General features: G+C 32.4%; 2 protein-coding genes across 2 annotated transcripts in view; both read left to right on the top strand.

Moving 5' to 3' along the window:
* Positions 1 to 1,847: 1,847 nt before the first annotated feature.
* On the top strand, positions 1,848 to 4,012 carry LOC140054877 (uncharacterized). Its single transcript, XM_072099981.1, has 2 exons — positions 1,848 to 1,929; positions 2,616 to 4,012. Exon 2 carries the CDS (start codon positions 2,628 to 2,630, stop codon positions 3,684 to 3,686), a length of 1,059 nt encoding a protein of 352 aa, XP_071956082.1. The 5' UTR covers positions 1,848 to 1,929; positions 2,616 to 2,627; the 3' UTR covers positions 3,687 to 4,012.
* Positions 4,013 to 5,985: 1,973 nt separating this feature from the next.
* The window catches only part of LOC140054918 (homeodomain-interacting protein kinase 1-like), a 66,937-nt gene continuing 59,513 nt past the window's right edge, over positions 5,986 to 13,409 (top strand). The window contains exon 1 of the mRNA XM_072100041.1: positions 5,986 to 6,310. The gene's annotated coding sequence lies outside the window, so the exon portion shown is untranslated. The remainder of the gene's footprint in view (positions 6,311 to 13,409) is intronic.

Here is a 13,409-nt window from a genome sequence, read left to right as displayed (position 1 = left end):
AAATTGATTTGGATGATGATATTAATATCTTGGATTGCTCAGTATGTGCTGGGCAACTTAAGGAACCAAAATGTCTCAACTGCGCTCATAGCTTTTGCAAAGACTGTATAAAGAAATTGGTAGAAGAAAGGGAAACGGTAAAATGTCCCCTTTGTAAGAAACGATATAAAGCTCCTGAAGCTGGCATCGATGGCCTACCCTCAAACTATAATCTCAATTATTTGTTGGAAATCGTAGAAGAAGTTAAAAAGAGAAGAGATGGTTTGCAGTGTTTGTGAAAAAGAACAGACAGAATATTATTGCACCAATTGTCGACAATTCTTGTGTTCTTCTTGTAATAATTACCATTCGAAGATACGAGAATTGGAAAGTCACAATGTCTATTTGAAGGAGAAAATTGAGTCCATGAATTCGCATCAGCTAGGCCTCCTGCACACAAGCCGCTGTCGCCAACACAAGGAAGAGTTGACGTCGGATAAATTATTTTTTTCCATTATTGAAAACAGGTGGAATCGTTTTAATCTAAATGATTATAGGCAACGTCGAAGTCAAAGATGCTCTCCAGGTGGAATTCCATCCTGAGATGAGTATTAGTAGTAATTACTACAGTTTATTTTTAATTAATTTATACTCAATTTTACTTTCTATGAGTTCCGAAATAAAAGATTGAATTGAATGAATAGATCTGAAAAAAGGACTATTAATTTGTAGATGATTTTAAAACAGTTTTATTTTTAAATTGGGAATTTTTCCGATAGAAGTACTATAAGATGTTACAATATGAAATATATATAATTTTGGAAGTAGAGTATGAGACGTCGGTATAATTAATTGGATAAACAATTTTAAATTAGTAATTTAGGCGACTTATATTACAAAGGTGTATCCGTTAAATACAGAATAAACAGGATATGTTGTTGTTGGTCATTGTAGATTTTTAATAATTTTTGAAATTGAAAATATGGTAGGAAAAAACAGATTTCAGTAAATGCGACTCGTTTTTAAGTATCTTTTACAAAAACTATCTAAGAAATCGCTCAAAAACTGAGTGAAGTATTTGTCACTGATGAGTTTATTCAAAGTTTCCAAAGTTCTGTCTACACTATCAAACTAGATAATGACAAAAAAAGGTTTGATGTGCTCAAATATGGTAGTTATATACTTAAATAAGGTAATGATATGACATCATTATGTTCATATATGGACACATCCCATAAAGTGTGATAGTGTAGACAGAGCTTTAAGTTCCAAACTACAGTGTAGACCAGCAGTTGACGAACTTCAGGAAACTGCAGAAAGCAAGTGCAGATATCTACACTAACCAACTTTAGTTTCAAACACGACATTTATATTACAATTCTTCCTATTCTATTCCAAATGATGCAACGAAATACGATTGTTTTAGAACACATGTACGTGCCGCATACAAATACTGGATTTTGATTTGTTAAATGAGGAGAATACTTATACCCCTTTCACACCAAAAGCAAAACTCCGGAGACACTCCGGAGTTTTGGTGTGAAAGGGGTATTAGTGGAAAGAGTATTAATTAATAACAAATATTATCTTCATTCCGTCATGCAGACCGTCTGTATTCGAACTCCATTTTGAGGATAGTAAAATAGGCCTATGTTTATATATCATTGTAACTGATTTAATGAATGTGTGTTGAAATGACAATAGAATACATTACACATTACATTACATTACGGTAATGATTAACGAACACTAACCCTAACCCCAACGTCTTTTCCCCTGTAATCTACAAATAGCATTATACATTGGCTTTACATAGGACAAAGTTCAGTACGGTACACTCCTCAACACCACCACCACGAGGTTTTAAAACAGAATTGATGTTTTACCAACCCTCCTGTTAACCTAATATCAAACAATACTGTACAACTTCTATACATTTCAAGATAAAGAGTAAGTGTGCCTAATTTATATCTGTTTAACACTCAATCGCAAATTTATGAAATGCTCTACCAATGTTAAATGTTGTCTCTTTAGATCTTACTGTATTAATATGTATTGTGCAGCCCTTTGGTGTAACTATCGTATGAAGATCTCTTAATGTATGCTACAATAATGCTCTGCGCCGTATACGTAATGTCTTTAGAAGTAGTAGTGCCAGTGCAATGTTTATTGAATATGGTGTCTCTTCCTTTAATGAGTACATGCGAAAATCTACCTATGGTTTCATGCAACGTATGTTGAATAGTGGTAACATCCTTATTGCTTGTGTTTGCAAGATGCTTCATAACTCAAAAATGTATTGTGGATGGAGAAGTATCCTGTATATTTAAGCTTATCGTTTGCGAATTTTCTTTTTCTGTTTATAAGTTTATTAATATGGATGATATTTCCGAAATAAATAGAAATTGAATTGAATTGACTTGCAAAAGCAAGCCATGACTGTGTCTATCTATACATTGGTGTACATAGGAAGAGTGTCGATTAGGCCGGCTTACGAAAATGGTTATACACTTAAAGCTTGTTTCACATTTCTAGGACGCAACAAGTGATGGATTATTCGAGCTGTCGCTTGCCATTGCTCAAGCTTACAAACATAACTAAATATGGCCTAATCCTTCAACATTTTTCTATTCCAGAAAACACCAAAGATGGCCGATAGCAAACTAAGCAAACTGTTGGAATGTCCACTGTGTCTTGAACAACTTCAAGAACCAAAGGTCTTTATGTGCGGTCATAGCTTCTGCAAAGGTTGTCTTAAAAAACGGATACAAGAAAACCGGAGAGGAAACCTAACGTGCCCACGGTGCTATCAAAGACACCCAGTTACAGAAGCTGTTATTGACAGTCTACCATCAAACTTCATGGCTAATGGTTTATTGGCAATTGTCGAAAATGGAGAAAATACAGGTAGTGCTGCTGAACCATTGCATGGATTTCGAGGGATTTCAGACAGATTAGAGAAAGATATGATTGATTATGGAAAAAAGGTGGAGAATAGCCTTACTAAGGTTCGTGAAAATACTGCAGATCAACAGAAAGCTTCCTGTATGAAAGACATCCACGACTGCACTGAGTCACTCATCGAAAGTATCAAAGCCAGAGAACAGGAGTTGTGTAAAGAGTTACATGTTGACAAAATAAGAGTTAACAAAAAACAAACAGACAAACCTAAAGAAATTGTGACCAATCTGGATAAACAGTTACAGGTGGCTAGTCTTGATCGGAAGGTAAACAGTGATGACGTCACTGCAAGGCGATCCAGAGACAGAGCAACTAATGCTTTGAGATGTCAAGAACGTTCAATGTCAGAACTAGAACCAGAAGATAACGCCAATGATGAAAGTCATTCCTTTAACAGCAGATGTCAATCATCACGAATAGATAGTGAAACTGTAGCCTACAATGTAGGCCTATTTTCTAAGCGACTAACTGACTGTTGGAAAATCCAAATGGTAATATCAATTGCCGAGAGAGTATATGCTCAGGTGAATAAAATTGATAGTCTATCACCTGATATCGAAATAGACCGAATAAACGCTAGAATGATATATGATAATGACAACTTAACTGTAAATATTGAAAAACATAACTCCAACAGATTTAAATTGACGGCACAATGTAAGAAATTTTGGCTAGGTAAATACGAGCTACATGTTTACATTGACGATAGACCAATAACAAATTCACCCAAAACATTTAGGAGATGAGTTGATTTTTAAAACAGAAGGAAAAATAATGTAAAATTGTAACATTTTCTTAAGTTTTTATGAGCCTGTTAACCATGCCATAGAGTAGACCTAGTACCTATACCGTATTTACCCGGTGCAGAATCTTTAACAGCTAGGTGGTGACTTTCATTGTCTGCCAATCATTAATCAATCCCCTTTTACCCCGCGTGGTGAATTAGTGTGGTTCTAGACGGCGATTCATATTTTGTACAAATAAAATTTTGGCACAATTTGCGTGTTACACTACCTGAATTCCATGACTCAATAACTATGTTATCTACATTGCTACATTAAGTAAATTGAAAAAGGGGGTGGGGAAGGGGGTTGATGGGTTTTCGTAATAAGCTGTGTTTATCAGTTGATTTTATTTAATACACTTTTACTATATTTTGTTTTGTATTCATTTGTGTAAAGTAATGATCTACTGTATGCATCGATTTAAATTGGTAGGATAGGGGTTGATAGTTGTTTTTGCCTTTTTACTTTTCTGTTAATTGTTATATTTTATATTGTTATTATGAAGGATGCACCTTTGTGCTAAGTGTGCCACCGATCTAGGTGTAATTCCAAATAAATAAATAAATAAACTACCAGTCTTGGAGTAGTCGAAGGCCTGGTGGTGGCGCTATGTAAAAATAGATAATAACTTTGTTTGTTTTTCGTTTCCAGAATGAAAGGTTAGTTAGATAAAGTATTCTGTATAAGTATTATCACAGGAAATTAAACAGACATTTAATAATGAAATATGAAAAAATTGTATTGCATCATTAACAATAAATTAGCCTACTTTAGTACTGTACTCTCAACATGCGGATATAAAAATCTGTTCTTTTTAAAATTGTTTTAATAAACCATACAATCATTAAAAATACCTATAGGCCTATTCTGTGTATAAATATTATTTTATTAATTATGAATAAGGCTTGCAATTATGTATTAATATACATATCATTTGTTTGTTCACGGAGTAAAGAATATTACTATTATTAAAATTACTCCATTACATTGTCTTAGTTTGGATAGGCAAACAGCAGCATTTCACCCACTGGCAGAACTGTATGAACCCCCTCAATTGTTTACGGCTAGTAGTAGACTTCCATGCAGTCGTAAAGTAGGCCTTGACGTAAAAGTTGAAAAGTCGACCGTACGAGGTACTATGCCTTCTGAAGTGCAAGACTAAGCGCGTAAAACTGTCTTCACAGACGTACGTCTGATATCGAATATTAAAGATGTATTGTCCCTAAAAAATGAATATTAATAAAATCGGACTTAGAATAAGCCATTTTGTTGTTTTAATAACGTTTTAATCACTTCCGTAGAAAAAAAATGTTTTCACTTATAAAAAAACAAAATCGGTTATTCAACCAAAAACCTGGTGGCCGCCAATTTTTGCTTTAAATTAGTTTTTCACGTAATTTTGTTTTCAATCCAACTATTATGGGACAAACAAAAGCAATTCAGGGGACAATATATCTTTAAAATATTCATAAAAGAAAACATCTGAGCATGAATTAAAAAAAAAAAGTTAATTAATAGGGAATTATGCACTAGAAAATTAAGATCGAGTTGGAACTGAGAATGACGGCTCTCCTCCAATGGTCTTTTATTTATCATTTATTTTCATCATCCACAATTAATTAGGCTTGATAATGTATTTACGTGATTAAAAATAATAATGTGGGCTGATTATTGATTTTAAAAAGTAATTGTCTACGATAAACAGACTGCTGCACCACACAGTCAATATTTCGTCATACAATGACGTCATAAAATGTAAATCTGTTCCTTCAATTCTCAGCTCCCTCTGTCCAACTACAGTACTGATGATGTATAAAATATTATTACACAATACTTGCACCCGCTGAAGAAATGTATTTCCCATTGATATGCTGTCCAGCCTGGCCTAGGAGGCCTATAGAAAATATTTGTTTTATCTGCTTTTAATCATCTGGTTTGGTATTTTTAGGTCTTGTTGCGATACACCGCTCTACTATTTATAAGGTAAACAAAGAATAATGAACATTTATTATTCAATAAGTTTTTACAATAAATAATATGATAATAATATTATTATCCATACATTTTAATATAAATGGTTGGTACAAGATTAAGTGTAATAAAAATTAGTAAATCAATGTTTATGATGTAGAGAATTAAGAAAAAGAAATCCCTGACCCTATTTAATAATGGTTTTATCCCGACGTCATCGGGTGATCGCCCCCCCCCCCCTCCCCGTCTGATCTCGCGTGTTGTTGAGTGCGCTGTTTGTGTTGCCGTATGTTGGTGGTGTGTAAGAGAAAGTGATGAAATGACGATTTTCCGACAAAAAGAAAAAGCAAAATAAGCGACCAAGATGTCGAAAATATGGAACAGTATACAGCATAGTTGGGATAAATATTTTCTTATTTTATTTTCTGTTAGTTGTACCAGTTTTAGTGATTTTTAAGAAGTATTTTAAAGGTTTTATAAGTGAAGCTAACCAGATTGCCTGTGTACCGCATGGCTGTTAACTATTGTTCGTCGTTGGCATGCAGGATCGTGTTCAGCCCGCGAGAATATTATCCTTGTGGAGCACAGCTCAGCACCAGGGCCTAGAGCAAATAGTAAGAAAATATTTTTATTTGTGTAGGTTTCTAATTCTTCTCATTGTTGATTGAAAATAATAGTGATAGATAGTCTAGTTTAGAGTTGATACAAAATTTGAATTCTGATGAATCATCAGCCACCAAAAAATGAAAGGTTCAAATCAGCTTAGGCCTAGTCTGCCAATTATAATTAATAATAATATAATAATAATATGCATATTTAATAATTGCAGTTGTTGTGTAATCCAAGTACCGTATCAAAGCTTTTTGCACGTTAAAGGGGGAAATAAAAAGCCGGCCTTAAGTACCCTTCCCTCCTGGACTAGCATAGTACTGTAGGACTCAGTCTTGTCCATTTACAGAGCTTCCAATCATGATAAATTTAATATACTTTTTTCATTCACTAAAGCTTATTACCACAAGCAAGAATGTAACAGCATCGCAAGTAATTTGACCAATCACAAGCGACAGTTTTGATGCCATCGCGTCATGTTTGGTCAAATTACTTGTGGTAACCTGTTGCGTCGTTGTGTTCCGTCTAAGTGGGAACTAATTAAACTCTGTCTACACTATCAAACTAGTTTGACAAAAAAAAGTGTGATGTGCCCAAATATGGTATTGATATACCCAAATATGGTAGTGATGGGGCACATCACATAATTTTTGATAGTGTAGACAGAGTTTTAGTCCTTACTTTGAATACTCTCTTGAATATTTTTGTTGCACATTTGTTATAAGAAGGTTTATGCCTCTGATACTGCATTTAGAATATTACAATAATAATTATTATCATTATTAATACTTATATTATAAAATTGAAAGATGATTAAAAAGTAATGATTTTGAATTTTTTAAAACTAGGAATATCAGGATCGGTAATCCTTTAGCTATTATCACTTAGTTAGACAAAAGACAATGGGCTTTTTACAGTACTTAATTTGAAGATGTGGCTTAAATGTCACACATTGTACATTATCTATAGTTCTATTGTTTTCAGCACATTGTCAGTAGACTGTAACAGTAGGTGTTGACCATATTTCAGTTCATGCCCTGAATTAATACAAAAACAATGCATAGATGTGTTTGAATACATCGAGAGAAAAAGTGAAATCGTCAAACAAGCCTCTTTTTAAACATTGCAGAATGAAGACATTTTACATAATGATATATAAAGATTTTAGTGGTCTATTTCGTGCCTAGCTTACCTGGATAAACTGACAATAGCCTTTCTCCTCGAAGAGCGAGATATACCTCAAAAAGTAGAAATTTTCATTCAACACCCCTCTCCACAAATGGTATAGTCCATGAACTATGCCCTCAAGTGATATATAACGATTTTAGTGATTTTCAATAATGAAGTAATGTTCAATTAAATATAGGGCAAAATGTAGGGAGCTTTTAAGCGCGAAACAATCAACAGAAAATTAATAGCAAACAAAAACAATTAAAGACACCTTCACCCACTTTTCGATCGATCGTGAGGCCAAAACAAATGGAAGACTCCTAACTTTTCAGCAAAAATACCGGGTTTTCCCCAATTTGTATCAACGGAGTCTGGCAAAAATAGAAAGACAATTAATGCAGCAACTATACAACGTCAGGCTAGGTACAGTATATAGCTAGCGTACGATGTTCGTACGTTACCGATGTTTACCAACTAGGCCTATAAAACTAAGCCTAGCTAGGCTAGGCCTAAAGACCGTCCACGAGAGGTCAGTCACCGCGAGCTACCTAGGTAGTGCATTGTTTCTCACTTTTTATCATAATTTACCATAAAACGTACATTTAAGACAAGGAATGACCTGGTTTAATGTTTTTAAAGTAATATATATGGGTGTTTCCATAAATTAAGGGGCCAGTGGGTATTTTAGTATTGGTGATAGTTAGTTTGCTGTTTACTCTAAATTGGTAATAGTTATTTAAAAAATGATTTTATCATATGATAGAACAATAATATGGGTTAATACTATTACATGTTGGAAAAAAAAAATTGCAAAAAAAAACGATTTTTAAAAAAAATATATCGTGGTGTCTAGCTCATTTTATTAAAATATGTGTGACATTTAAATACACTGACATATCAGAGTTTAAAAAATATACTACAGCAATAGTTATTTTGTATTTATTTATCATCACAATAGAGTACAAAGCAACGTTAAATATAAGCTAATTACAATTTCCCACGATTTTTTGTTTTCCACACAACGGTCCGCGACGTCCAGCATCACAACGTAACATTTCGTGTCTCACTTTGTTACGTTGTTAGTACGATCTTTATTAGTGAACAGACACAAGAAGTACCACTATAATGACGAAAATCGAATTACATTCACTACAACAGATCACTGAAATTTACCTTACACAATGTTCTACAAAATGGCGATTTTATTTAGTCAGTTACAGACGAAAAACTATTTTTTTAGAACATTTCGTGTCTCGTATATTCGTTACGTAGTTATTCATAGACCATCGGTGGTAAACGCCGCGAGAGCTATTTCTGAAGTTGAAGGTCACGTGATTCAAGAAGCAGGCGAACTAAAGTCTCGGCGAAAAAATCATCGTTAGGATCCGCGCTAATTTCGAGTTACAGCGGTAGAGACTTTTCGTGTCCCTCTGTTACGTTGTTTCAACTGTTACGTTGTAAATAACTTCTACGCGCTTCATTGCATGTAAGTTTTGTGTATTTTTATTTTGTTAGTTTTTAGAATTTAGAAAATAGTGGGTTATAATGAAAAATACAAGAAAATTAAACGCCAAAACTATCTTCGTACTCTAACGTCAACATCATAGTCAAAAACTGGGTGTCGTATACACAATGAGACACGGTTACGTTGGTAGTTTGTTGATACTATATAGTTGATATTTGTTTTAATGTGGTAGGAATGTTGTTTATCTCATAGCAGCTTCATAATGTATACCCAATGAACAGATATGCCTATAATTGATTAATATTTAACAAATTAATGAGCAAAATTGCAAAACATTTTCCACTAGGCAGGTTACAGCGTAACATCGTAGAAGATACGCCGTGTCTTGTTACGTAGTGTACTAGACCTTATACTGGTGTAGTATTTTGCAAATAATTAGCAATTAGTTACCATAAAATCTTTAAATTTTACATTATGTGTTTGCTATTTGGTTATTGCTTCTATATGACACAGAAAAATAAAAATTTATTTAATTATTGTCACAAGAAATAGGGATAAAAGTCCATAGTTTACAACCACTTTCAGAATAAAAACAAATTCGTCGTTTTTGACTATTCTATTTGTTACAGTAGGAAAAAAAAGAATTGTATTTGGTTCATTTCAGTTATAATAAAAAATATATTACACAAAATAATGTGTAATATTAGTACATAATTTTGTTTATTTATTTAACGTTGCTATTCGACAAGATAAAATATGAATTAAATGTTTACTATAATATACATTTAAAATACCCTCCACTATAGTGAGCGAGTCCAAGCAACTTGGTTGTCGCGTATGCGCGCCTATCATATTTGGGCGATTTCACTTGATGTGTAGGGAATATTTAACTTGTTTCAATTACAATCTACGGAAGATATACTAAGGTTTTATAAATTTAATAATAATTAATAACTTTATTTAAATTGATAAAAACAATTACATATAATATAAACGCAAGGCTGTGGATAACAATTTATTATGAACGAAATCAAATCAAAACAACAAAGAACAATAGGTTCTCCTAATAGTAATAGGATAGTATTACCACGTGCTTGGGCAATGAACTCTGCTCCACATTGCGATAAGTTTATTTTTAGCTGGCTCGGCGACTCCGAAGCTGAAAGGGGTGACTGGTATTTCTACAGGTCTGTACGATAATTATTAAGGGTTTTCCGAAATATCACGTGCTTGGCTAATGAGCTCTCCTCCACATTGAGATCGCGTTTATTTTTTAGCTGACTCGGCGACTCCGGCGGTATTTCTACAGCGAGAGTGTATATACTCCATGTACGATGATTATTAATAGGGTTTTCCGAAACACCACGTGCTTGGCTAATAAAATTCTCCTCCAAATTGAGATCGCGTTTATTTTTAGCTGTTCAGTTTGATGGACCTTTATTTTTTAATTTTTATTGAAAACCAACGTGATTGCTGGCTCGGCGACTCCCGGTGCTCAAATTGGGTGACTGGTATTATTTCGGTCATGGTTCGGTGAACCTTTATTTTGTTGGCCAAAACCCACATGCTTGCTTCGTCGGCTCCCTACAAAGAGATCGCGCTTAGTTTAATGGGGAACCTTTATTTACTCTTCGTTTTAAATATATTCCATAGACTTCAACATTATAACTAGTCTACTGTTTTCCCCGATGTGGTTTAAAAACAATTATAAAAGAATGAGAAATAAAGTCAACAGACATTTTACAACATTTAAAAATAATACGTAAAAAACATTTATACCCAGTATAACTAAGACAAAATTATCAGTAACATATTAATTTTATTATAATAATAAAATGATAATAATAAATATTTGATGAATAAAATTAATATTTTAAACTAATAATCTGAAAAGAAAGCAATAGTTTTAGTCAAATCAATTTATGAGCATAACTCAAGAAAGACAAATATATACAGTGTTCATTTATTGTTTTATAATTAATAATAATAAATATTATAATCCATCAACATAAGATAAGAAAACACTTTCTTTAGTATAGTAGGCCTAACATATTTTATAATAATAATAGATATATTTATTTTTATTTAAATTGGTATAATTTATATTAAAAATACTTAATTATATACTTTATATTTCTATATGATGATGAATCAAATTTAACCCAGATGGGCAAATCTAATGTTTCATTGTCATTTTTTTCATCTATACAGATCAGCAGTTTATCAACAATGTTACCGTTCCAATTGAGAACTGCATTTAACCCCAAAAATAGAGATGCCGCATCAACAAAAAGACCAACCAAAGAAACATCAGCCCACAGACGGTTCTCGAATATACAGTAATTTCAGCGTAAAAAAAAATTACATAACTGAAATTAAATTATTAAACAGGGTTACATCAGGTGGTTAAAATCAGCACTGAAAGTACGAACCAACTTTATATACCATTGAGTAAACATTTTAGAAGTAATGCGCGATTTACCAAATTTTTCCCTCACGTAAATTTATATAGATTATACGTTTTAATGATTGAACAAGAGTGTTAATGCGAAGTATATCCAAATGTATTCTCAATGATTTTACTGTAAATGACTATTAATAGTATATTTTAGCAGTTTGTTGTGTGCAGTAGTAATTACAGTTGTCACACTTTAAAAATAATGTAGTAGTTCTTGTTGACTTATTTAAGTGAACTATTTGGTGTCTCTGTTACACGTGAAAACTTCAATTTTTTATTGCATGAATTATATTGTTTTATTGATTAAAATATAGTATTTGATATACTATTTTTACCAGTTTATCAATTGTATGCAGTAGTAACCACATTTGTTACACTTTAAAAATGGCTGCATATCAAAACCATTTCATAAAACATTGTGACGAGTTAAAGTGAACATTTGGTGTCTCCGTTACACGTGAAATCTTCCATTTATATTTCATGAACCATATTGTTTTATTTCCACATGGAGGTATGATCCTGATTTGACTTGTTGCTAGTAAATGTATATACTTGAGGTATATTCTGTTCATTTCTGTATTGTTTACATGTAATTTTTAAACAGCAGTGACTTTACAAATCTTTTATATAGAAATTAAGTCAACTTTAACGGCTTTGCATAATTATTTCATAAGCTATTTTTTAAATTTGAAAAGGTGTGATTTAAATAATATTTTTCTGCATTGAAGATGTTCCCAAAAGCTATTTAAAAATCCAATTTAAACAGTTTTAGGTTATTAATAATAACTTATAAGAGGGGTAGATAATGTGATTTTGGTGTCTCCGTTACACGTGAAATTTGCTATGCATGTTGATACTATATAAATGCTGTTACATAGAGACAACAGATTTAATGTGTATTTTGCTTCTTTTTTTTAGTTCAAGTACATGATATACTATTTAGAATTGATTATTAGACTTAGAATGTCACACTTTGAAATTCTGACCCTAATGTCACACCTTGGCCCCTTTATTTATGGAAACACCCATATGTATTATTTTTACAAAACGTCACAAATTGTAGGGAAGGTGTCTTTAATGAAAGTGGAAATTAAAAAGGGGGAAAATGAGAAGTTGTTTCAACAACTGATTTATACCGGGTAACTATTTGTAATTTAAATAGTATTTTCTTCGGTCAATTTTTTTGTTGTTGATTTATTTACTTTTTTAGAAAAATGTTACAAAGTTAAATAAATTCAGTCAGACTTTTATACATTTTCTATCTTTTTTTTTTTTAATATATAGTTTTTCTACTGTAAACATAACATTTGATGTATTTATTGCTTTAAAAATCAAATTAGAATATTTCACATGTGTGTTAATATACAGTAAATTTCTAATCATCTTTACTAGGAATCTTGTTCAGTTCAGTTCAATAAACATTTATTTTACAATGGTAATTTTTTCATTACAAGCAATATAAATAACAATAAATAAAAAATAATCCATTTCCGAAGAAAATTAGAAGTTAAACTGGTATCACAAGTCGTTGACTAGCTGGTAAAGGATAATTATTATAGTATTAAGTAATAAAAAGCATGTTATCAAATGTTATTATGGGCCTGTGAGTTTTCATTTCCATTTCCATTATAAACATAGCAAGGCTAGCAGCAGCTGTTACTGTATGAGCTTTTGTATAGCTAATGTCTATAGCCTATTTTGATTAATTGTTGTTAGACAGTCAAATAAGAATTCACATTGGAAGAGAGTCTCATCGCATTTGTTCCTTCATTCAAAATGTGAACTGTCCCACATACTGATCAGCAATAGCTGCAGATTTCAATTTAGGTCGTCTTGAATGTGCTTCAGATCTTCATGTTGAGCTTAGCAACATGTGACTTGGGTCAGTTTTATTATCAACTGAATACCACTATCATGACCTCATGCATTGAGTCACTTTAGTTCCTCCTGTGGTACAGCGATACAGTAATAGAAAGGGAAATTAAATTGTTTTTAAATTGTATGAAAGTCT

This window comes from Antedon mediterranea, chromosome 7 (assembly GCF_964355755.1).
Source record: "Antedon mediterranea chromosome 7, ecAntMedi1.1, whole genome shotgun sequence".
NCBI classification, from domain to species: Eukaryota; Metazoa; Echinodermata; class Crinoidea; order Comatulida; family Antedonidae; genus Antedon; species Antedon mediterranea.
Note: the sequence above shows the minus strand (reverse complement) of the source record. Positions and strands in the feature narration are given on the sequence as shown.

Bases quoted from the DNA above. Each gene is read 5' to 3' on its own strand.
- LOC140054877 (XM_072099981.1), top strand. From the start codon at position 2,628: ATGGCCGATAGCAAACTAAGCAAACTGTTGGAATGTCCACTGTGTCTT.